Raw genomic sequence first — 26,372 nt, forward strand, 5'->3', positions numbered from 1 at the left:
CTGGGCCTAGAGGGACTGAATGGTTTTGATTTGTGGCCATGTGTTTGGTGAACGTCACCTTCTCCTGGGTCTAAAGACAAGGCTTCCACTGGTGTCAGCGCTCAAGATTTATCAGGGATTGGCACCTTTTTCAGACCTAGGAGTCAAAGCCCTGTAACTTAACAGCACAACAGAATAGTTATGCTACAGGTCGGGTGCAGTGTCTCACACCTGTAATCCCAGCACTTTGGGAGGCCGAGGCAGGTGGATCACCTGAGGTCAGGAGTTTGAGACGAGCCTGGCCAACGTGGTGAAACCCTGACTCTACTGAAAATACCAAATTAGCCGGGTGTGGTGGCGCACGCCAGTAATCCCAGCTATTTGGGAGGTTGAGGCAGGAGAGTCTCTTAGGACCCTGGAGGTGAAGGTTGCCGTGAGCTGAGATCACACCACTGCACTCCTGCCTAGGTGACCCAGTGAGACTCCATCTCAAAAAAAAAAAAAAGCTACAGAAAGTTCTGTCATTCTCTCTAACATGTCACAAAACACTGGTTTGCTGTCTAGGAGTTATTTTCTGCAGCACTTCACACCACTGTGTTAAAGTAGTTAGGTTACTCATGGCATGTGTCTATTGCTAGTAGTCTAGAGACAGAACTGTGACCAAAAGCAGCAAAAATGTGATAGGTCGTATGCCAAACTTATCAAAGTAAGATAACTTTTTCTCCATCATTAAAAAATGGTAAATGTAAATATTAGTCTTGGAAATTCATTATGAGGATAATCTTTCACTTCAACATTATACAGCAAAACAAGGACAAAGTAAGAACAAGCACACAAGCACACCCAGCTAATTTTTTTTGTATTTTTAGCAGAAATGGGATTTCACCATGTTGGCCAGGATGGTCTCGATCTCCTGACCTCGTGATCCACCCACCTCGGCCTCCCAAAGTGCTGGGATTACAGGCCTGAGCCACCATGCCCGGCCTCATCTTTGCCATTTTAATGTGTTTAATAGTTGAGTAGCATTAAGTACAATCACATGGTTGTGCAATCAGTCTGCAGAGCTCTTTCATCTTGTAAAACCGAACTCTGTGCCTGTTAAACAACTCTCCTTTCATGCCTCCGCCAGCCCCTGGCATCCACCATTCTGCTTTCTATCTCCATGAGTTTGACTGCTCTGGGGACCTCTTGTAAGTGGAGTCATATGGCATCTGTCCTTTTGTGTCTGGCTTATTTCACTTAAGCATAATGTTAAGTAAAAGATTCATCCTAGGCCGGGCGCGGTGGGTCACACTTGTAATCCCAGCACTTTGGGAGGCCAAGGCAGGTGGATCCCCTGAGGTCAGGAGTTCGAGACCAGCCTGGCCAACATATAGTGAAAACCCGTCTCTACTAAAAAATACAAAAATCTCTTGGGTGTGGTGGCGCATTCCTGTAGTCCCAGCTCTTTGGGAAGCTGAGGCAGGAGGTGGAGGTTGTAGAGAGCTGAGAATGCACCACTGCACTCCAGCCTGGCATATGACATATGATAGGATTCCTTCCCCTGTGGGGCCGAATAAGATTCCACCATAGGTGTGAAACCATGTTTTGTTTATCCCTCCCTTTATTGGTGGACTTTGGATTGCTTCTTTGTTCTGTTGTTGACAACAATGCTATGAACATGACTGTGCAAATCTCTCTTTGCCATCCCGCCTCAGTTCTTTTGGAAATATGTACAGCAGTGGGGTTCCTGGATCATATGGTGGCTCTATTTTTAACTTTTTGAGTTACCACCGTACGTTTTCCACAGCAGCTGTGCCGTTTTCACATTCCCGTCAGCAGTGCACGAAGGTTCCAATTTCTTCAGTCTTTTTAAACAATAAATACATGCTCCTTTTGAGTACACTTCAAAAATGGAAGCATTAAAAAAAATTGAAATCACCCATACCCTGTCCTACCTTGAGAATTTTTAACATTTCCTTTTCTCTAATTTTAAGTAAAAATTTAACTTTGCTGAGTAGCAGCCAGTATTTTGAGTCCCAGTGTTAGGCTGACCTCTAGAGGTCGACCTGCACATTGCAGCCTTTTACGGGTGCCTCTAACCTGACGTTAACTGTTAAGTGTGGCAGTGCCACAGCCTGGTATGTGTGTGGCATTTGAAAATCCCGGTTGATTGGCACATCTTTTCTAGGTGTTTATGTATGTCTTCCACAAAGCTTGAGTCAGAAGTTCTTCCAAAAGAATAAAAAAAAATTGGAGTTAACCTAACTGGGACAAAACGTTGCCAAAAGGCTGGGTTTGATTTGTGGCACGTGGATTTGTTGGCCCTGAAGAGAACACAGGGGTCTGTCTGCAGATGTAGGGAAGCTCCTCTGCAGCTTTCACTGGAGGTCCCTCGGGACCACACAGCAGGGTCCTGGAGTTTGCAGTCGGCTAATGGGTTAATGTGTGACCGTGTCTCTCCCTCATGCCCAGGTTCTCTGTCTTACCTGTGCGTGCTGCCCAGGGAGGAAGGGCCTGAGGCAGAACCACCACTGCACATTCCTCAGCCTGAGTCTGCTCTGCAAGAGGCCAATGGTGGTGGCTTTTCTTGCCACTGCTTGCTGTCTCCATGGGATGTTCTCATTCCGGGGTGGTCCCTGGAGGATCGAGGAACAAGAGACTCCTGTTCTCCCGTTATCTGTCTAATCTCACTCAGTACTTTTGGGAAAAAAGGTCAAAAGTTTGCTTTGGATTAGTGGAAAGGTTTGAAGACACACAGGTGGCCTCCTAAGGCTTGGAGCAGGTGCTTTGAGCACATCAGGTGCTGAGACATAGTTTCCTGAAGGACGCAACGGTTACTCACTATGCTCCCAGGCCTTGGCATCGAGAGACCCTGTGTGTGTTCGGTGGAAAGATGGTTGGGTGAGACTGGGATGGTGGTGCCAAGAGATTCATTTAGGTTTTGCTTCCTTAAAAAGTGCAAAGAGGATTGGCGTTGGTTAGTTCTGGAGGGTGGAGATATAAGGATGTTTATTATTCTTTCTACATTTAAAATTTCTTAAATACATTATGAAAAGGAAATAGTCTTAGAAAAGCAACAGGCACAGTATGAAACATCTCACTTACTCCTCTGTAACACCGAAAACTTTCAATTAAACTGAAGCGAGTTTCTGTTTGGTAGCTACAAATCGCTTTTCTGCCATATGACTGTTTTTCTTCTGGTTGTATTTATGGGCAGTGTGGTTGTCTTTTACCAATGTTGACTCCTAGGCTTAGCCACTGCTGCAGGTCAAACTTATATAAATCGTACAGTTAAAAACTGAAAAATTCAAATGTGTTGTAATCTCCAAAGAAAGTCTGCGCTAGGCCCTTTCAGGCTCTAAAAGACGGTACTCTGATTTCTCTCTCCATGAGGGCTGATTGTGATACCAGGCGAGGGAGTAAGATACAGGACACCATCTGCGGCTGCATCTTTGTCGCAGAAACAGACATTGTTCAGGGGACACCTGAGCCTCTGACAGTCAGACAGTGGCTCTGGCAGCTCATGGCAGCTATAGGGCGGCTGTGTCCTTTCCTAAGGTCCTGCCTTTTTATGGCCTGCAGTCATGGTGACTCCACTACCGGCTGTGTTTCTGTTGCTCCTTCCTGCCCTCAACCAGTCTGCCCACTGTGGACGTCTGCATTTCTTTCTCTTCTTCTTCTTCCTCGTTTTTGAGACAGAGTCTAGCTCTGTCGCCCAGGCTGGAGTGCAGTGGCGTGATCTCAGCTCACTGAAACTTCCACCTCCCAGGTTCAAGTGATTCTCCTGCCTCAGCCTCCTAAGTAGCTGGGATTACAGGGGTGTGCAACCACACCTGGCTAATTTTTGTATTTTTAGTAGAATCAGGGTTTCACCGTGTTTGCCAGGCTGGTCTCAAACTCCTGAGCTCAGGTAATCTGCCTGCCTCGGCCTCCCAAAGTGCTGGGATTACAGGCGTGAGCCACCGCGCCTGGCCTGGGGTCTGCATTTCTGACCGCCCTGTCGCTACAGGGCTCAGGCTTCCTTTGGGCTGGTTACTGCAGCCACCACCAGCTGCCCATGGGCCTCTGCCATTGGCCCAGATTCCCACGTGGGGTCCAGTCCATGGAAGTCATGGTAGTAAACTCACATGGCAGAAAAGTAATGGAGAATTTCAGAGGCCTACCTCTGGAGCACCAGTTCCAAGGGGTGCTTGACAGCCACAGGGGGCGGCTGCTCGAAGGGTGTTTGCCAGTTAGTCTTGCTAATCTAGAGCTTCCATTGTAACAGCCAACCTGAGTCTGTGCAAGATGGGAGTCAAATTGGAGACCCCTGACAGAAGCTAGAGTTCTCTAAGGGCTACATCATTGGCAAAAAAAATAACTTGGATCCCCTAAGTGGAGGGTCACCGGTGGGGGCATTGACTCCGAGTGGAGGAGAGGAAGAGTTTCTTTGAGAATTTGTAACCATAGAGCGATCCTCAAAGTTTCAGAGCTCAAATTCATACTACCTGTGTCATCTGAAAAACCCCCAAGCCAAGAATTCAGGTTGGTTCCTTGGTTGGTAGCGCCCCCAAGTGCCTGGCAGGAGCAAATTGCGTATCATCCCCAGAACAACATACCTGCAAACACAGTTAGATGTCCAGATTTTTGGCGCAACTTTGGATGAGCCAGAACCTCATATGGCAAAACAGACGTTGCAGATGTAATTGAATTAAGAATGGCAAGATGGGGAGATTGTCCTGGAATAGCTGGCTTGGCCTGATGTAATCGCATGGGTCCTTAGAGGGATAAAGGGAGGAAGGAGACATGATGACAGAAACAGGTGGGGCAGGGGTGGCTGGCTGTGGAGGGGGAAAGGGTCATAGCCACGGATGCAGGCAGCCTCTAGAAGCTGGGGCAGGCCAGGAACACATTCTCCCTGAAACCTCCGGAAGGAGTGTGTTCCCTGCAGACACTTTGATGTTAGTCTACTTGGGATTTCTGACCTTCAGAACTGTAAGATAATATATTTGTATTGTTTAAGCCACTGTTTGTGATAATTTGTTACAGTCGCAATAAGATACTAATGCTACTGCTTTATTGAGATAAATTTACATGTCACACAGCTGACTCATTTGACGCGTCCAGTTCAGTGGTTTTGTAGTATGTTTACAGAGTTGTGTCACTCAACATTTTCAAAGATGGATCAAAACGTACTACACAGTGGATGACAAATGAGCTTTGGATCGCGTGGTGCTCTTTGTTCCTGAATAATGCCGCTTAAGAGGCACAGTCTGCGTTCAGGGAAGCGTGCTGAGTGCTGTTGACGCAGAATCGCAGGACCCTGTAGGACCCGTGAGCGTCTGCATTTCCATTTTACCTTAATAGAGGAACCTTTCCTCATGACCCTTTTTGTTATATTTCCCTCCATGATGTTTCAAATATGTATTTGCTGGCACTTACCTTGGACCAGTTATTTTTTGATTTTAGGTATCTACCTTAGAAATCTTAAATTTCTAATCTGTTGCTAAGACACCTCACAGTACCCTATGCAACTAATAAACTTCCAGATGAACTGGCCAAGACACATATTTTGTTTTGTATATTTTTCACTAACTAACTTATTTTTTGTTTTTCACTTGTTTGTTTTTTGAGACAGGGTCTCACTCTGTCCCCACGTTGGAGTACCGTGGCACAATCATGGCTCACTACAGCCCCCACCTCCTGGGCTCAAGTGATTCTCCCACCTCAGCCTCCCGAGTGGCTGAGACTACAGGTGTGCACCATCATGCCCAGCTAGTTTTTGTATTTTTTGTAGAGATGAGGTTTCACCATGTTGCCCAGGGTGGTCTCAAACCCGTCCTCAAGTGACCCGCCTGCCTTGGCCTCCCAAAGTGCTGGAATTACAGGCGTGAGCCACTGTGACTGGCCTCACTAACTTTATAAGCCTCTAATTCAAGGAATTTGTTCTATATGGAATTTTAAAAATGCGGGCTCACTGGGGATGGTGGTCCAGGATATTTGGTACTTAACACTGAGTTGTTTTGTGGGTGATAAGATCTGAGCAGGGATCAGTATGTTTGTCCTTATAATTCTCCAAAACAAGATAGCTGTTTTGTGGCCCTATTTTAAGATAGGTAGATTTTTTTTTAAGCTGATATATTATGAATCTTCCAAATTACTTATATGAGAAAAACTTCTCAAAGATTCTCTCCTTCCTTTAAAAAAAAACTTAGGGCCAGGTGCTGTGACTCATGCCTATAATCCCAGCACTTTGGGAGGCCAAGGCAGGAGGATCACTTGAGTCCAGGAGTTAGAGATCAGCCTGGGCAACATGGCAAAACCCCGTCTCTACCAAAAAATATAAAAAATGAGTCAGGCGCGGTGGTGTGCCTGTGTAGTATCCGCTACTTGGGAGGCTGAAGTGGGAGGATCACTTGATCCCGGGAGGTCAAGGCTATGGCGAGTCATGATTGTGCCACTGCACTCCAGCCTGGGTGATAGAGCAGGATCCTGTCTCAAAAACCAAACCAAACCAAACAAAAAATCTAAACAACAACAACAATGACAACAACAAAACAAAACCCAAAAGCAAAAATATATTAAGAATTGTAAGATGCGGCCGGGCGCGGTGGCTCACGCCTGTAATCCCAGCACTTTGGGAGGCCGAGGCGGGCGGATCACAAGGTCAGGAGATCGAGACCACGGTGAAACCCCGTCTCTACTAAAAATACAAAAAATTAGCCGGGCGCGGTTGTGGGCGCCTGTAGTCCCAGCTACTCGGGAGGCTGAGGCAGGAGAATGGCGTGAACCCGGGAGGCGGAGCTTGCAGTGAGCCGAGATCGCGCCACTGCACTCCAGCCTGGGCGACAGAGCGAGACTCCGTCTCAAAAAAAAAAAAAAAAAAAAAAAAAAAAAAAAAAAGAATTGTAAGATGCTAACAGCAGAGCAGTAAACCCAGCACAGGCCCTTCTGAGCATGGTGGCCTGGGAGACCACACAGATCACACGCCACAAAGCCCACTCTGCTGTAAGGTACCTTCTTCCAATCCTTCCATCCCAGGGGACTGACCCAAGGGAGAGGATTAAGAACCACTGGTTTCCAGCATGCCCCCCACCCTGCCCCCTGCCATGAGGATTGTTTCATTTTAAAATAAGTAATTAAGATTTTAAATTGTGGTAAAGTGTATAGAATAAAATTTACTTTAATGTTTTGAGTGTATTATGCATATTTACATGATTGTGCTACCATCACCATCATTCATCTCCAGAATGTTTTCATCTTCTCAAATTGAAACTCTGTGCCCATTAAACCTTAACTCCCCATTCCTCAACCCCCAGCCCCTGGCAGCTACCAACATTCTAGTTCTGTCTCTGTTATTAGTTTTTTGAGACAGAGTCTCACTCTGTTGCTCAGGCTGGAGTGCAGTGGTGCGACCATAGCTCACTGCAACCTCTGCCTCCCGGGTTCAAGCGATTCATCTGCCTCAGCCTCCAGAGTAGCTGGGATTACAGGTGCATGGCACCACGCCCAGCTATTTTTTTGTATTTTTAGTAGAGACGGGGTTTCACCATGTTGGCCAGGCTGGTCTTGAACTGCTGACCTCAAATGATCCATCCACCTCGGCCTCCCAAAGTGCTGGGATTACAGGAGTGAGCCACCTGGCCTGGTCTGCCTCTATTATTTTGACTGCTCTAGATACCTCTTCTAGGTGGAATCACACAGTATTTTTCCTTTGTGACTGGCTTATTTCACTCAGCATAATGTCCTCAATGTTCATCCATTTTGTAGCATGTGACAGAATTTCCTTCCTCTTTACTGCTGAATAATATTCTGTTGTGTATATGTGCCACATTTTGTTTATCTGCTCATCTATTGATGGATGCTTATGTTGCTTCTAGCTCTTGGCTATTGTGAATAATGCTGCTGTGCACATGGGTGTACAAAAACCTCTTACAGACCCTGCTTTGCATTATTTTCGGTTTAGACCCAGAAGTGGAGTTGCTGGATCACACTGTGATTCTGTTTTTGGGACCTGCCATATCTGTTTTCCGTAGCGGTTGCAGTATTTCACAGTCTCACCAGCAGTGCACAATGATTCCAGTTTCTCCACATCCTTGCCAACAATTGCTAGTTTCTATTTTTGGTGGCCCCTAATGGGTGTGAGGTGGTATCTCGCTGTGGTTCTGCTTTGCATTTCCCTGATGATTCCTGATGTTGAGATTTATTTGTTTTTAAATGCGGTATTGAATACTCACAGTGATCCTTCTCTCTGCCTTTCCAGAAAGGAGATGAAGTTGCTGGAGCAGGCAGGTGCTCTGAAAGGCTCCCTGAGTGCCGAAGAGCAACTGTCCCTCATCAGTGGCTGCCCCAATATCCAAGAAGCAGTAGAGGGCGCCATGCACATTCAGGTGAGTGAAGGGCACTGGGGCCTGAGACGTTGTCTCCCAGCCTCTCCGGAGGATACAGGGCAGTGGCAGGTGTGGGCATTTTGCATCTTCAAGGGCAGGATTTTATTTTATGTGATAGGAAATGTGGTCCTCAAAACGCCCTCTATACTGGGTTCTCATCAGACTAGTGTGACAATGTTCTGTTTTAGGAGACCAGTGCCTTGTCCGCGAGGCCACTGGGGATTCTGGTGACAATGTTGTATTTTAGAGGCATTAACAGTTTTAGCAAAAATAGGTTTTCTGGGCTGCTAATACTATTTTGTCATCTTATCAAATGAGAGATTATATTATTATTCTCATATATAATTGAGCAAAAAAGCTTAAATCATCAAAAAGAAAACTTTTCAGTTGCATGTAGCCTTTCCAACAACTTTACTTTAAAAAAGAGAAATCCTCGTGAGGGTTGTTTGCACAGTGGGATGAGCCTGGGGAGGTGAGTGGTCCCTCCAGGTGGAGCTGGGAGCAGCCCCTGTGGCTTGGCCCTCTTTCCAGGCATCCCGCTCCTGGAGCTCCTGTGCCCACGCACAGGCCCCGCCCTGTTGAAGAATCCCGAGGCATACCCTTGTCTTTTCAAAGGCTGCACTTACTGCTAGAAGGTTTATGCAAATTTACCTAAAACTAAAAGAGTCCTTATTCCCAGTATCTTTCCTTGATATTTTGTGTTCTGAGATCTGCAATTTTACGTTGTTGCTCTGTTGATATTCTAGCTGAGAATTTGGAAGCAAACCAAAGAGGCTGTGTGTGTTCTCTGGTCGGTTGCTGCTCTCAGATTTGGGTCAAATACAGAAGATGGAGGTTTTAGGTCTCTCTGACTCTAACATTTCTTTAAATTGTTAAATTTCTCAATTTGCTAAAAATTCATTAAACAAATGGGTGTGGCAACAGAACACAAGGAGACGACTGTTTTTCAACTTCTTATCTCTTTCTAATATATTATCCTCTATCTCCTGATATGGTGGAGTTTGTATGAAGTTGAAGGGCCTTTAAAGAGACACGAGGTCTGCTAATGAGTTCCCAGTGACACCCATTTCTGTTCTTACTCAGTTGCGGGTGCTGCAAGAGGAGTTGCTTCTGAAGAGTACAGACGCTCTCCAGGCCTGGTCTTGGCAGAGAAGTTTCTTTCACATGAATTTAGTTTTATTTTTTATATTTTTGAGACAGAGTCACTCAGTTGACTCAGTCTGGAGTGCAGTGGTGTGATCTTGGCTCATTGCAGCCTCCACCTCCTGGATTCAAGCGATTCTCGTGTCTCAGCCTGCGGAGTAGCTGGGGTTACGTGTGCACCACCACACCCAGCTAATTTTTGCATTTTTAGTAGAGAGAGGGTTTCACCATGTTAGCCAGGCTGGTCTCAAACTCCTGATCTTGGCCTCTCGAAGTGCTGGGATTACAGGCGTGAGCCACTGTGACCTGCAAGAGTTTAGGGGTTTTTTTGTTTTTGTTTTTTGTGTTTTTTTTTTGAGATAGAGTCTCGCTCTGTCACCCAGGCTGGAGTTCAGTGGTGTGATCTTGGCTCACTGCAACCTCCGCCTCCTAAGTTCAAGCGATTCTTGAGCCTCAGCCTCCCAAGGCATGAGCCACTGCGCCTGGCCATGAGTTTAGTTTTTAAGGAAAGCATTTAGTTATATAATGTGATTGAAATACGAATAAGTGATCTATTATTATAATATTTCTACTTTCACATTTCACAGAATGCTTTTGTTCAAACTCTGGGCTGATATCTCCAACTTCAGCACGTTTGTCTTCATTACAGTCACTTTTTGAGTCTCTCTAGACAGAGTTCCCAGACCACGTTACCTTTGCCTCCTGGAGATGTTTGCTATGCAGGGCTTTTTGAACCCATCTAGAATGCTGGCACTGCACATTTTATTCCCAGCCTCAAAGACTAATTCTCAAACATTTAGGTGTTTTTTCCTCTTGTAACTTGTGATTCCATCGCACGGCAACTTGCTGTGGTGTTGTTTTTTCTTCTTTTTTTTTTTTTTTTTTTTTGAGACGGAGTCTCGCTCTGCCGCCCAGGCTGGAGTGCAGTGGCCGGATCTCAGCTCACTGCAAGCTCCGCCTCCCGGGTTCACGCCATTCTCCTGCCTCAGCCTCCCGAGTAGTTGGGACTACAGGCGCCCGCCACCGCGCCCGGCTAGTTTTTTGTATTTTTTAGTAGAGACGGGGTTTCACCGTGTTAGCCAGGATGGTCTCGATCTCCTGACCTCGTGATCCACCCGTCTCGGCCTCCCAAAGTGCTGGGATTACAGGCTTGAGCCACCGCGCCCGGCCAGTTTTTTCTTTTAAAGAATCTTTCTATAGCTAATTTATAAATTTCCTGGCAGTGACAATTGTAAAGTCATTCCCTAGGAATAATTCATTTATCCATGTTAAATTTCTTTGTCTCCCCATCCCATTTTTTTTGATAGTTTATCATATGATTTCTATAAACATCAAAAACTACCCTAATTGAATTAGTTCTGGTTAATGTGTCTCCCTCAAATAGTATATTGTTTTTTACAAAGTGGTGAACCCTCCGTAATATGAGAACATTATCATAGACCTGGACAATAAGGCAAGTTTTTCTGCTAAAGAGTAATCTGGGGGGAATATGTGAACTTAGAAGGCATGTGAAGTGCTTACATGGTACTTGGCACACAGAAAATGCTCAGGAAATGGTAATTATTTTATAATGTGGCCATTTATAACAATTTTGGTAATAAAGAATGGCATGGGGCAGCATATGATGTTCTGTACATGGTTGGCACTGGTGAAAACGGCCCTTTGACTATGGCCTATCTTTATTTTATAGATTAAATGAGTGTATTTACAAAGCATGACATGTTGCGCCACATCTATTACGTAGAACACAGAGCCAGGCCGCATGAGGAGAGGAAACTAGAGAAGGATGATGTAAACTAGTAGGTTTAATTCCTATGAGAGTTTATACGCTTCAGAAATGGTTGTACCTCCAGTACCAGAGGGAGGAGTGGGTAGAAATAGTTCTGACCGGGAGTCTTCGGGAAGGTTTAATGCAGATAGGATTAGAGCTTGTCTGGACTTTTGACAAGTAGATTTTGGGAGTGGGGGTGGGAGGATTGTGTCTCAGGAAGAGATGAACGAGACGAGAGATCCCTTTGAGGATGTTCTTAAGGCCACATGACAGACCCATTGGAAAGGTAGGAAAGGCTGGTCCAAGGTGGAAACCAAGTCAGCATGCTCTGAATACCAACCTGAAGAATTACTTAGGTGAATTGAGTCATATACAGTGCTTAGAGGAGTACATGAAGAGAAGCACCATTTAAGTGTTTCTTTAAAGAAATAAAGATGAAGGCTGGGCGCGGTGGCTCACGCCTGTAATCCCAGCACTCTGGGAGGCTGAGGTGGGCGGATTGCTCGAGCTCGGGAGGTCAAGACCAGCCTGGCCAACATGGTGAGACCTCATCTCTACTGAAAATACAAAAACTTAGCCGGGTGTGGTGGCATGTGCCTGTGGTTCCAGCTACTTGGGAGGCTTCTCAAAAAAAAAAAAAAAAACAAACAAAAAAACAGATTGTGAGACCTGAGGAAAAAATAATTATAAAAAAAATGAACTAAAGGGTTTGGATTTCAATCTATGTCCTGATTAGAATCCTGCAAGGAAGGTATTTAGTAGGAGAATGAAATGAATCAGAAGGAAAGATGAGTAAGAAAAAAAAATCAACAGTTCATTTTTGCCAGTTGACTGATTTTCTTGGGCATGTTTACACATTTCTTTTCTTTCTTTTTTTTTTTTTTTCTTTGAGATGGAGTCTCGCTTTGTCACCCTGGCTGGAGTGCAGTGGTGTGATCTCGGCTCACTGCAAGCTTCACCTCCTGGGTTCAAGGGATTCTCATGCCTCAGCCTCCTGTGTAGCTGGGATTACAGGCATGTGCCACCACACACGGCTAATTTTTTGTGTACTTTTTTTTAGTAGAGATGGGGTTTCACCATGTTGGCCTGGCTGCTGTCTGACTCCTGACCTCTCACTAGAGTGATCCACCTGCCTCCGCCTCCCCAAGTCCTGGGATTACAGGCATGAGCCATTGCGCCCAGCCTACACATTTCTTTATATGATGTAGAGCAAATTTAATCCTCTGAATTTTAAAACTAGTGCATAGGCTGGGTGTGGTGGTCCACGCCTGTAATCCTAGCACTTTGGGAGGCCATTGTGGGCAGATTACCTGAGCTCAGTAGTTCAAGACCAGCTTGGGCAACATGGCAAAACCTCATCTCTACTGAAAATACAAAAAATTAGCTAGGCGTGGTGGTGTATGCCTGTAATTCCAGCTACTCGAGAGGCTGAGGCATGAGAATCACTTGAACCCAGGATGTGAAGGTTGCAGTGAGCCGAGATGAAGCCACTGCACTCCAGCCTGGGCGACAGACTGAGATCTTGCCTCAAAAACAACAACAACAAAACTAGTGCATGTTAGTGTCTCAGGTTTACCAAACAAACAAGTAAATGAAACCCCCAAATGCTGTACCACATGTTTGTTAAAGTACATTAGTGTTTCTAACAAAATATAATGTTAAACTTGTATCTTACCTAATTAAACATCTCTGTATTGTAAAGAAAGTTTAGGACAATCTTGTTTAGCTTCATTATTCCAAAAATACTTAAGATTTTTGTGTATTTATGTTTCCACTTCTCCTGTTTATTTTCTGTTTCTCTAATGCATTTGAGATTATACTGTAAATAGAATTTTGTATCATGGTTTTTATTTAAAACTTTAGAACATTTCCTGCTGTATGATTTGCTCAGGGTTATATCAGATAGAAGACATACAATTTTTTATTTTTATTTTTTTTGAGACAGAGTCAGTCTTGCTCTATTGCCCAGGCTGGAGTGTAGTGGCACTATCTTGGCTCGCTGTAACCTCTACCTCCTAGGTTCAAGCGATTCTCGTGCCTCAGCATCCCAAGTAGTTGGGATTACAGGCATCTGCCACCACACCCAGCTGATTTTTGTATTTTTAGTAGAAACAGGGTTTCACCATGTTGGCCAGGCTGGTCTTGAACTCCTGACCTCAAATGAGACATATAATTTTTAGACCTAAAATATTGTGATAGTCACCATTTGATGGCAAACCTGAAAGAAGCTTCCATCTGAGAATTCCATTAAAGCTGAGCTTCCCAAAATCCGCAGCCTCCACCGGGCTGCAACCACTCAGCCGCGCCGTGATGCTGCCTCAACTCAGGGTCCACAGACTTCTTGCCAGTGGCACCCCCTTAGCAGCTCTCACAGCTCTTTTTTCTGATTTATACAAGGGAAGGTTCTCAGTGTAGAAAAATCCGTCTAGGCTACTTGGAGACAGTTTTCTTTTTTTTAAAGAATTAATTGCTGTATCTTAATTGTACATATTTGGGATTCGTGTGAGGTTGATTTGTGTGTTCAGTGTGTGTATGGTCAAATCCCGGTGTATTAGGATATCCAGAACCTCACATGTTTATCTTTTATTGTGTTAGGAACATTATACATCTTCTAGCTATTTTGAAATATATAAAATGATTAACTCTAATTTCCCTACTGTACTATTGAATGCTAGAACTTACTCCTTCTAGCTAACTGTATTTTGTACTCATTAACCAGCTTCTCTTCATCCCTCCCTCCCTTCCTGGTAACTTGGCCGCGGGTGTCCACCATTCCACTCTCTACCTCCATGAGACCCACTGCTTTAGCTCCCCTACATGGGTGAGAACGTGGGATCTTCGTCTTTCTGTGCCTGGCTTATTTCGCTTAATATAATGATCTCCAGTGCCATCTATGTTGCTATAGCTTTCTTATAAAATATGTTGCTGTGGTTTTCTTATAAAAAGAAAATTATTACTTTAGGGAATTGTTCAAAAGCAGGAGGCAGAGCTTGAGCATGCGCGCGCGCGCGCACACACACACACACACACACACACACACACACACAGCTTGCCACAATGCTTCAACTAAAAATAATCCCCCTGTTGGATCTGCCCAGCCCCAGGGGGCAAAGCCCAGCAATGGGACTACGTTTTCCCCGTGGATTGTCTTCTACCCAGCCCTAGAGGGTGGGGAGCCTGGGTTACTCTGCTGAAATGTGGGAGCATGCAAGAAAGAAACCTGAATTTCTAGAACTTAGTGCAATTTTGAAATCAAATCTTGCCTGGCAAGAAAACCTACTGTGCTGGAAAAATAAGTGTACTCTGAAAAGCTGGTCTCAAGCCTTGACTTCTAAAGCACATTAAGGCTCATTAGCCACTATATAGAGGCCTTATCTAATCTCTGGAACTTAAAACTGGAGATCACAGTAGCTGGTGGGAGCCATGGGAATGCTTTATAGAGTTATGAAGTTTAAATGGGGTTTCCTTACACAAAGTCAGAACAATAGCTGAAATTGAGAAGTTAAATTGATATTGTCTATGTAGGTGATCAGAATTTGCATCTCAACTATACCTTTAAAATGGAGAGCATGCTAGTCATTTTGAAAAGGACTTTCAGACACTGTCAGTAATTACAGGAAGTCGTGTTCTTTGGAAATTTGTTTTCTTAAAGGATAGAAGCTTGTTAGACTTTCGGTCTTGGTTCACTGAGACTCAGAATATTCCTTCTTTTGGTAGGGGTGGGTGTGGGGGTTCAGGCAGCACTGGGCACATGGGATGGCCAGCCCTGAGAATATTCAGGAATGTGCAGGGAAACTGGAGTTAACACTTTTTCTGTTGTATGTGGTTTTTCTTTTTCCTTTTGAGATGGAGTCTCACTCTGTCGCCCAGGCTGGAGTGCAGTGGCGTGATCTCGACTCACTGTAACCTCTGCCTCCCGGGTTAAAGTGATTCTCCTACCTCAGCCTCCCAAGTAGCTGGGATTATAGGCGCCCACCACCATGCCCGGCTAAGTGCTAAGTTTTGTATTTTTAGTAGAGACGGGGTTTCAGCATGTCGGCCAGGCTGGTCTTGAACTCCTGACCCCAGGTCATCTGCCCGCTTCAGACTCCCAAAGTGCTGGAATTATAGGAGTGAGCCACCACGCACGGCCATACGTATTTTTTTTTTCTTTAAAAATTGTAAAATCGGGTTTACTAAGATATAATTTACATACAAGAAAATTCACTCATTTCAGCGTTCAGTGCTATGTGTCTGATGTGCTATGTGACAGATGCATACAGTCACGTATGAAACCGGAGTCACCGTCGGGGTTCAGAGCACAGAGCTCCTCCTTCCCTTTGCCGTGAACTTCCTCCCACCCTTCCCCAGGCCTTGCCCACCACTGATCTGTTTTTTGTCCCAATAGTTTTGCCTTCTCCAGAATGTTATGTAAAATGGAATCATGCATGATGCAGCCTTTTGAGTTTGGTTTCTTTCGCAGAATAAAACGAACTTGACGTTGTCTGTGCGGTTGTGTTGATTGGTAATTTGTTGCTGAGTGGTATGACATTGCTAAGGTGCGTGGGACCCCGGATGGACTGGGGCAAGCCCACCTCACGCACTCCCGAGGTCACCTGGAAGCACGAGCCTTCGGTTTTCACTTGCGAAGTGTGGAAACATTCTGTCCTAATGTTCTACTAGTTTCCTGCCACAACCCTTACTTTTCCGATGGCTTGTTCTTGCTTTATTCGAATAGTGTGCTTACAGAATGGGCCTGAGGTCTTATTTCTGGGAAGCTGTATTTTTATTTATTTGCTTGGCTTTTTTTTTATAGTATGTGTAGCTTCAAAGATATAATATGAGCAAGTAATGAAAAATGTTATACATTCAAGAGACAGGCAAGTTTTTCTCTTAATCTGTAATTATGTATTTAGGTTCTTCTGTGACCAAATAGGACTTGAGAAAATGCTAAGTCAAAACATAATAAGGACAGTGAAATAAAGTTTTAGAAGAGGAGGGCATCCTCATTGCGTTCAGTCTGTCTGCAGGTGAGGACTAAACATGGCCAGCGTTGTGGGTCCCCGCAGCGTCCACGAACGGCAGGTTATTGGCACGGTCTGCGCCGGCAGGCCCTGCGGTGATGGACGAGGCTGTGACCTGCCTGTGTCTCAGACATTGTGGGACCTGCAGGAGCATTAGGAAAGCACTCACCATGATTTGTTCTCTTCGGCCTCTACCTTGTGGGGTGGAGTATGAAGTTACGTGTGCTGGAGCAGAATGTTAGAAGGCGACAGGCTTCGATCTTTGTCAGGAAGCCTGGCTCAAGGTCAGCGTTAGCCTGAATTTCTACTTTACTTTTGAGTTTGGTCATTTTGGCTTTTCCCTTCACAGCCACCTGCCAATGGAAGATGGTAGTTTTTTCTTTTGAGACGGAGTTTTGTTCTTGTCACCCAGGCTGGATTGTTGGCTCACTGATCTCGGCTCACTGCAACCTTTGCCTCCTGGGTTCAAGTGATTCTCCTGCCTCAGCCTCCCAGGTAGCTGGGATTACAGGTGCCCACTGCTACGTCCGGATAATTTTTGTATTTTTAGTAGAGACGGGGTTTCACCATGTTGGCCAAGCTGGTCTCAAACTCACCTCAGGTGATCTGCCTGCCTTGGCCTCCCAAATTGCTGGGATTACAGACATGAGCCACCGTGCCTGGCCACGCATTTTTTCAAAGAAGTAAATGTTTCTGCTTCGTAATGTCTCTAAGTCTGGAAGGCTGGGATCTAGCTGTGTTGTGATTTTGACTTCGGTGTTAGGGAGTGGATGGGGAGGTCACCTGGTGTGTTCTTCCAGCAGTGCAGGAAAATGCAGTTCTTGTTAACAGCTTGGTCCGTGACTTCCTGATGAACTGTGCGACGTGGGAGAGCTCAGGGGCAGCCCCAGCATCCCTGTCTCGACGTTGACGTACTTGATGCTCTGTCCCCAGGGCGCGGCCAGCCACAGTTTTCCTTCCAGGATTCTTTAGGACAGAAACCCTCCCTTTAAAAAATATTAATTATACATATTAATAAAGTTTGCATGCTACAAAGAGGAAGATATGCCTAATTCAATTCCACTAATACCCATTTTTTACATTTTAATGTATTTACCTCCAGCTTTTTTTCTCATGTAATATTTGTAATTGTAATGATAGTGTGTCTTTATAGATACAGTTCATATTCTACTTATATTAATCAACATTTCATACTTTCTAGTGGCTGTGTAAGAGTCTGTCAAGTGGATGTATCAACTAAGTCAAATATCACATAGAAAATAATGATCTTATTGCTACTTCCAGTACGGTGCGATTGTAAGTTAAACTTGGTTGATCATCCCTCTGTCTCATTCTTCCAAGCTTTTTGTGACTTTCTTCAGGGCAAGGTCGTTAATAGGGAATTACTAGATATAAGCCCCTTTCTGGCTCTTGGTACCGTTTTGCTGAGTGGCATCAGCACACCTTCAGGAGCCATGTGTTAGCACAGTAGGATTTTAAGCTTGCCAGTGTCGGGTCTATTGATCTTTAAAATGATTATTAAAGTGTTACAGGAAAACATTGTCTCAGTTTGCAACAATCAATGTGGCAGCATCCCAACATCCACATTCTTAATTTGGTTCCTAAAATAGTTTTAACCCTCACTTTCCTCTAAACTTAAAACGTAGAATCTCAAATCCCTATTTAAAAGAAAGATGGCTGGGCGCAGTGGCTCACGCCTGTAATCCTTTACAGGTGTAAAGGGAGGCCTTACAGATTTTGGGAGGCTGAGGCGGGGGGATCATCAGGTCAGGAGGTGGAGACCATCCTGGCCAACATGGTGAAACCCCGTCTCTACTAAAATATGAAAAAAAACAAAAACAAAAAACAAAACTAGCTGGCCTTGGTGTAGCGCATGCCTGTAGTCCCAGCTACTCGGGAGGCTGAGGCAGGGGAAGCACTTGAACCTGGGAGGCGGAGGTTGCAGTGAGCCAAGATCGCACCACTGTACTCCAGCCTGGCGATAGAGCGAGATGAGGGCTGTGATCCCAGAGCATTGGGAGGCCACAGCAGGTGGATTGCTTGAGCTCAGGAGTTCGAGACCAGCCTGAGCAACATGGTGAAACCCCACCTCTTCCAAAAATACAGAAAAGTAGCATGGCATTGTGGTGCATGCCTGTGGTCCCAGCTGCTCGGGAGGCTGAGGTGGGAGGATCACTTGAGCCCGGGAGGTGGAGGTTGCAGTAAGCTGAGATCGCACCACTGGACTCCAGCCTGGGTGATAGAGCGAGACCCTGTCTCAACAACGAACAAACAAAAACGAACTGAAGTAAAAGAAAGACTGTCCGGAGCTCTTTTGGAAGGATGACGTGATGTTATAGTCCAGGGGGAAGCTGACTCCATGCTGATGATATGGTCGGTCTAGATGGAAACAAATCGTCTCTTCTGCTTTAAAAGTTGCAGGTTGTTAAATTAATGCCCAGAGTCAAAATAAGCACATATCTAATAGAAACAATTTTATTTTATAAAGTGTGTTAAGTGGAAAATATAGATATAAGCTAAGAAAATACTTTTTGATCTTATCACTGGGTTAAAAACATGATAAGCCCGTTCGAAAGTGATCACGGTGTACATATTTAATGCTTGGAAACTAGTAAACACTTCAGCAACTACAATATTTGCTTCTCGTTATTTTTTCTAGAGTATTTTACTTTCTGCTGTTAGCAGTGGGAGATGGTTATTTACGAAGACTGTTGGATACTGTGGACTATACAGGATATACCATGGAGCCTGCCCATATATATTTTTATATATGTAACTACATAATATATATTATATAATACTGTAATATATGATATACTGTAATATATTATACTATAATACATATGATAGTATATACAGTATAGTATTATATATTATCATTATATACTATAGTACATATAGTATAATCTATATCTATAATCTATAATAGAATATATAATGAAATATATATTATCTATTATACAATTATATATTATGTAGCCTACAAAATAATATAATATAAAATAATTTTGTAACTTTTAAAATGTTTTTTAATATATTTTAAAATATATTTTTATGTATTAATTTTAAACATTATTAAATGATAATATGTGATATTGAACACACCGTGGAGCCTGCCTGTGTATAGACCTACTGTGTGTCAATCCCTTACTATGGGCCAGGTCCTGTGCCACCCACTTTATGCAAAATGACCCACTTCAGTCCTCAGGACGCCCATGTAAAGTGGGCGCTAATATTTATTCCGTGCCATGCCTGCTTTCCACCCCCAGTCATTGTTGCCTGCACACCTCAGGAATATTTTTGATTGTTTTACCTACTGCTGTTTCTCCAACACCTAAAACAGTGCCTGGTTTATATAAATATAATATATACATATAAATTAATTACTTAAGATTTTTAGAGTCGAGGTCTCGCTCTGCTGCCCAGGTTGGAATGTAGCTGTGTGATCAAAGCTCACTGACGTCTTGAACTCCTGGGCTCGAGCGGTCCTCCCACCTCAGTCTCCAAGTAGCTGGGACTACAGGCGCCGCCACCACACACAGGTAATTTTTTTTTTTTTTTGAGACCGAGTCTCGCTCTGTGGCCCAGGCTGGAGTGGAGTGGCGTGATCTCAGCTCACTGCAAGCTCCACCTCCCGGGTTCCCGCCGTTCTCCTGCCTCTGCCTCCCGAGTAGCTGGGGGCTAATGTTTTTTGTATTTTCAGTAGAGACGGGGTTTCACCGGGTCAGCCAGGATGGTCTCGATCTCCTGACCTCGTGATCCGCCCGTCTCGGCCTCCCAAAGTGCTGGGATTACAGGCTTGAGCCACCGCGCCCGGCTGAGGCTGTGTTTTTAAGAGGTATGAGGCATAGGTGGGAATCTGTCTGGGAGCTTCATGTTAATGAAAAGGAAGGGGCACCTGCAGAACTCGGTGCGGGCCCTGCTGCGTGTTCTTCCTCCGGCCTGGGCTCCCCGCTGCTCGCCCAGCGGCATCAGCATGCTGGGACATATCTGCTGACGTGGAGCTGCCTTGCTGTGTTTATTTTCATTTGAAAGTCAATATTCAAAGACTTGTTGCCCAGTAAATCTGTTTAAACTGCTGGGGGAAATCAAAAGGTTTCTGTCAAGTTGGGGCGGCCTTTCACCTCGTAGGAGTCAGGTCGAGCTGTATCCGTCCCTGCTGCCCAGCGGAGACCTTCCTGCCTTTCTTTTTTCTTTCTGTCTTTCTTTCTTTCTTTTTTTTTTTTTTTTTTATGAGACGGAGTCTTGCTCTGTCACCCAGGCTGGAGTGCAGTGGCACGATCTTGGCTCACTGCAGCCTCTGCCTCCCGGGTTCCGGTGATTCTCCTGCCTCAGCCTCCTGGTAGCTGGGATTATAGGCGCCGCCACCACGCCCGGCTAATTACCTTCCTGCTTTTCAGATGCCCTGGTGTTCAGCAAGTATCACATTGCACGTTTGTGTGTGGGAAGACACCTGGGACACTGGAGTAGCTATTTCTGTTGTTTTGGCAGAGGAGGCAGCGACTGCGGTTTTCTCTGAGGGACGATGAGTGAGTGAGATGGGGACACGGACCTGCCGCCTGCCCAGGACCTGCCCCGGACTTGCCGTGTGCGCGGGGCAGGTGACGCAGGCCAGGATGAGGCTGCGGCCTTCCTGGAGCAAGTCCACTTTCCACTGACTGAGCACACTTACACGGCCTTCCTTTAACAGGCTCTCTGCCTGCGATTTGTGGATATGTCACCGGGACTCGTCCTGCGGCCTTTTGCATCTTGCTTTTGCTTGTGTTTGAAGGCACTTGCTATCTTGCCACCCTAGTTGGTAGGTGGTAGGTGGGAATCTTCCCCTGAAAGGGTCCCTGGTTCCTCTGAGCCTGGCCAGAGCCAGCCTCGCAGCATCAGGTGATTTCCCTGTTCCCAAGGCCTCCTGAGGCTGATGTGGCTCTTTTTTAGTCTTGGCCTATGACCCGCAGCTAATGGTAATTACTGTGCGTCCATCCCTTATGGACCAGGTCCTGTGCCACGCTCTTAATGCAAAATGACCCACTTCAGTCCTCACGACACCCCCGTAAGGTGGCTGCTGGTATTTACTCCGTGCCATGCCCACTCTCCACCCCCAATCATTTTTGCCTGCACACCTCAGGAATATTTTTGATTGCTTTCTCTACTGCTGTTTTTCCAGCCCTTAAAACAGTGCCTGGCATGTGGCAGGAACTTAATAAACATTTGTTGATGACTGAATGGACTATCTGTTTACAAATGACAGGATGAAGGTCTCACCCCAGAGCCCACAGGGGGAGTCAGCCTTTGGGCCAGGTGGCTTGGACTCCAGCTGGAGCCTGAGTGCCGGCCACCCCTGCCAGGGAGGGAGAGACTGGGGTGTGGTGGGGTCTGGGAATGTGGGGAGGCCCTCTTCCCAGTGCTCCTGAGGCAGCGGATGGCTCCCCTCTCCCTGTCCAGTTGTCTACCTTCCCCGTCCCTGTAGCCCGGTGCTGGCCGTCCTGTCTGTGAGGCTCGCCGCTCTGGGCAATGGACATCGCGAGTGGACTTGGCTGCCCTGTGTTCCGGGTGTTGGAGGGTGAAGGAGGCTACACACGGGTCCAGATGCTGGGCTGTTAGAAGCTAGAGTGGATAGACCAAGAGTTTGGGGCTAGCTTGACCCTGACGCAGGGGACCCTGGTCCCTGAGACTTTGGGAGCTGAATCACAAGATCCAGATTTGAGGGGGTCAGGATTGTTAAGGCCAAATGGTCTCCCTCCCTTTACTGACAGGAAAGGAGGCTGGGGCAAGTCCAGGCCGGAGAGGATTTCTCCAGCAAACCTTTCTGGGCTGGTCGTTGGCTGAGGGCCCTGGGAGGGGAGACGAAGACCGTGTGTGTCTTGGACACAGCTGAGCCACGAGCACTCACAGCGTGAGCGGCCTGGGAGTCCCCGCGGCCTCTGCGGGGCCAGGAGTATTTTCTTTCTTTCCGAGGTATCCTCTCATGTTTTCCTCAAGCTGTCCCTTGAAATACTTGAAATACTGTGGAAAATCATTACTAATTGCGATCACTTACATAAACAGGACTTCCATGCAATAATTATGCATCTTGTCAAATAGGGGCTGGCTGGCTCTCGTGAAGCCTTTTGAGGGCGACCCAGGATTTTTCATGTGTTTGTTGCTTTACAGGTTTGTTGCTGGTGGAATATGGCCCTGTCCTCCAAGCTCAGATATTAGGGGAAGTCTACATGCCATCCCTGTGCAGCAAGGGCTGGGGACGGGACAGGGCAGGTGGGCGTGAGTGCTGCCTGCTGCCAGCGCTGGTCCTGGACCCGAGGTTTGCTCCGAGATACCTAGTGAGCACTTTAAAGGCCACTCTGATGGCCGCAAGTGGAGGAAATTATGAAAAATATATTGTCACTATCTTAGGATTCTAACTCTTGTATGCTTTTAAATGGAGCATTTCCAGGAGCCATGGTTGAGCTCTAGCTGCTGCTCTCTGTGGAATTCAGGCCGTGCCCATGCCTTTCTCATTGTGCCCAGATATTTTTATTCAATGTCTGTCCCCTTCCCAGCCCAGAGGTAGGGAATCCCCTTCAGAGAAGAAGAAATGGAAACCAGTGCCTGTCATCCATAGCCATGTGGGTGACCCCCAACTAAACTACCCTGTTGCTTATACCCGATTCACTTGCTATGGTTTTGGTGCTTTCCTGAGATGTTAGAGTCCGTGAGAGCCGTTGTTTTATTGTATAAATCATGATGAAATGAGAAATGGGAAATGAGTTATCTTGAGTCTTAAATGAAGTATTTTTGCTTTTCCTGTTTTCTTTTGCTCTGGGTGAGATGTGATGTCAACTGTTACACCTGTGTTGCACGCACCCAGTCCCACCTTCACCAAGGGGCTCCTTCTACATTGTTTGCACTTTCATGAAGCACACCATGTTATTTGTGATGGCCAGGACGGTGGGCTCTGTGAAGCCCCAGGCAGACACCTTGGCATCCAAGTGTGCCCTCTACTTTGGGGTGGGCTTTGACCCCATCCTGTGACGCTAGCCCACCCACTTTGCCAGGTCCCCTGAGATCACAAGGCTGCCTCTAGCTTTTCTAGCTGAAGGCCAGTTCAGAGGTCTCAGACTGGTACCAGGAGCCGAGTCTGGCCATGTGCAGCTTTAAAAATACTTGTTCATTTGTTTGTTTGAATGACTCACTGATGTTTAAAAGTCTGGAAATTTCCACATAAAATATAGCTGTCTCACAGCTCCTTAAAGTCCGACGCTCCTGCCACAGTGAGCAGTTGTGGGCGCCGCACCGTGGGACTGCGGTCTCCCTGCCACTCTTGCTGGCGCCTATTCGTGGCTGTACATCACTGTGTTTACGCCGTTTTTCTTCAAGTGGAGAGAAAGTGAAATATTTCTTCAATTCGTATTTCAATCAAAAGTGGGAAAACAAGAATTAGATCGAAGACTGATTTTACATCACCTTTAACGGACTCACTGCCTCTCCAAGCAGTGCGGGCACTCGAGTTTAGTCCTCTGGCCACTCCACCTCCGTTTCACCAATGAGACTGGATCTTGGCCCCCCAAATCCTGACATCACGATGGCAAGAAGAGGCCCAAAAGTGAGTCCAAAAAGCGATTGCACCTCCCAGACACTGAGAGCACAACAGGCTTCACTCCTTGAGCTTCTCTCCTCTGCCCTCCCCTCCCTGGCCCCAGCCAGAGTCCTGCGATTTCCTGGGGAGCCTCCCTTCTCCCCAGCGTACCAGCATCCGTGTGTTGTTCCGGCTGTCCGGGACCTGGGAGATGCCGAAGCTGTTCAGCAGAGCGAATCCCCAGGTGGGAACCTCAGCTTCTTCCAGCGACAGATCTGCCCCAGTGAGCCAGTCCCAGGCCTCGGAGGGCCACGCGCTGTCCCTAAGCGTCAGAATCCCCTCTCTTTAGAGGTAAAGGCAGTGGTTGGGAGGAACCTTCGACTCTAGCTAGCCTTGCCCGTACATTAGGAGGGCACGGCCAGCACCTTTACAGGAAGTTTAGAAAGCAGAAGTTTTCTCATCTATAAAATGGAGATAATATGAGAAACCACCCCCGAAGGCTGTGTGGAGGAGGAAACGGCCACGACGCGTGGTGCTTAGAAGACCGTGCCTGTCGTAAGAGTGAGCTGTGACAGCTGCCCTCCCTCAGATTCTGCATCGTGGTTTCAGCCAACCATGAATTGAAAATATTTGGCAAAAATGTGTCTGTGCTGAATATGTACATATTTTTCTTGTCATTATTCCCTAAGCAATACAGTGTAACAACTATAGACGTAGTATTTACACTGTATGAGGTATTATAGGTCATCTAGAGGTGATTTAAAGTATACAGGAGGATGTGCACAGGTGATATGCAAATACTAGGCCATTTTTTAAAAATCAGGGACTTGGGCTGGATGCGGTGGCTCATACCTGTAATCCCAACACTTTGGGAGGCCAAGGCGGGTGGATCACCTGAGGTCAGGAATTGGAGATCAGCCTGGTCACTATGGCGAAACCTGGTCTCTACTAAAAGTACAAAAATTAGCCCTGCATGGTGGCGGGCGCCTGTAATCCCAGCTACTCAGGAGGCTGAAGCGGGAGAATTGCTTGATCCCGGGAGGCAGAGGTTGCAGTGAGCCAAGATCGTGCCACTGCATTCCAGATTCCAGCCTGGGCGACAAGAGTGAGACTCCATCTGAGAGAGAGAGAGAGAGAGAGAGAAACAGAAAGGAAAAAAATCAGGGACCTCAGCATCCTCGAATTTTAGCATCCACGGGGTTCCTGGAACCAGTGTCTGACAGATCGCGGGGGATGACTGTATTATTAATAGGAAAGTAGGAAGGAGCACCTAGAAACCTGGTTTCCTCAGGTAACCATTAGCATCAATTTTGGATTTCCTTTGTCTTTTTCATATACATGTTTTTGTTTGCTTTAGTATACAGTTGTCATCAAAGTGAAGAAGTTATTTAATGTAAGTGTTCCATGTTGCTTCATAGTCCCATGGCCACTTCCGTAATAGCCACGTCGTACTCTTTCCCGTGTATTTACTCTAACACAGAAAACCACCCCCGTGCTGCAGTTCATGTGGTTTGATATTATTTCACTCTTCTGACACCTTTTGATGGCTGAGACAACTTCTATGTATTGTGAATAATTTTGTTCAGAATACTTTCCCTTAAGTGAAACTCAGATCAGAGGGTATAAGCTCTTATTTTTTTTTAAAGAAAGATTCTTTATATGTGTGCCATGGTTTTTTGTTTTTTTTTTTTTTTTTTGAGATGGAGTTTTTCTCTTTTTGCCCAGGCTGGAGTGCAGTGGCATGATCTCTGCTCACTGCAACCTCTGCCTCCCATGTTCAAGCGATTCTCCTGCCTCAGCCTCCCAAGTAGCTGGGATTACAGGCACCTGCCACCATGCTCAACTAATTTTTTATATTTTTAGTAGAAACAGGGTTTCACCATGTTGGTCAGACTGTTTTCAAACTCCTGACCTCAGGTGATCCACCTGCCTCGGCCTCCCAAGGTGCTGGGATCACAGGTGTGAGCTACCGCGCCCGGCCAGGTCATGGTTTTGTAGCTTTTGTCTTGAGACTCTGGGAGGAATGAAGTTTTGGGTTTAAATGTCACCATTCAAAATCTGCTTCCCCTTCCTTTCCGTTCTTATCTGTTGTTAGGGAGAACAATGAATTGGTTTTTTGTGTCAGTCTCTGGAAAAATAGAAGGTCGTCAGAAGATTGGACGATGTCACTGCTCTTGTCCAGCTGAGCGCCTTGGAGGGCTGGGTGCCTTCCCTGTGGTTTCCCAGTCCTGGCAGCCCAGAGACCTTGGTGTGGTCTCCTTCCCCGCAGTGGCCACTGCTTGCATTCTCGGGAAGCACATGCTACGCACTGTGAACAGAACAGTGCTCGAGGCTGTGCTTGAACTTGCACCCAGGGCCAGGCCTGAGTCACCACAGTGGGGCAGAGGCTTTCCATGAACCAGAAGGGAGGTCCTGCTGCCTCTCCCAAAGCTGGTTCTCTTCTCTTTTCATGAGACTTTGATTTTGGCAACAGTGGGCTGCTGAATGCATTGCTAGTCTTGGGATATTTGAGGAAGAAGAAAGCCTGCTTTGCAGGGAGGACGGGTGTAGCTTTGTACCCAAACTCCAGGTGATCGCAC

At 46.1% G+C, this 26,372-nt stretch overlaps 1 protein-coding gene across 5 annotated transcripts in view; it reads left to right on the forward strand.

Annotated features, from left to right (window-relative positions):
- CRYL1 (crystallin lambda 1) overlaps positions 1–26,372 on the forward strand; it is a 139,335-nt gene that overhangs the window by 53,499 nt on the left and 59,464 nt on the right. For all 5 annotated transcript variants that reach the window (XM_077973599.1, NM_001266898.1, XM_077973598.1 and 2 more), the window contains 1 exon segment: positions 8,204–8,330. In XM_077973599.1, coding sequence (XP_077829725.1) covers positions 8,204–8,330 — 127 coding nt within the window.

This window comes from Macaca mulatta, chromosome 17 (assembly GCF_049350105.2).
Source record: "Macaca mulatta isolate MMU2019108-1 chromosome 17, T2T-MMU8v2.0, whole genome shotgun sequence".
Taxonomy (NCBI): Eukaryota; Metazoa; Chordata; class Mammalia; order Primates; family Cercopithecidae; genus Macaca; species Macaca mulatta.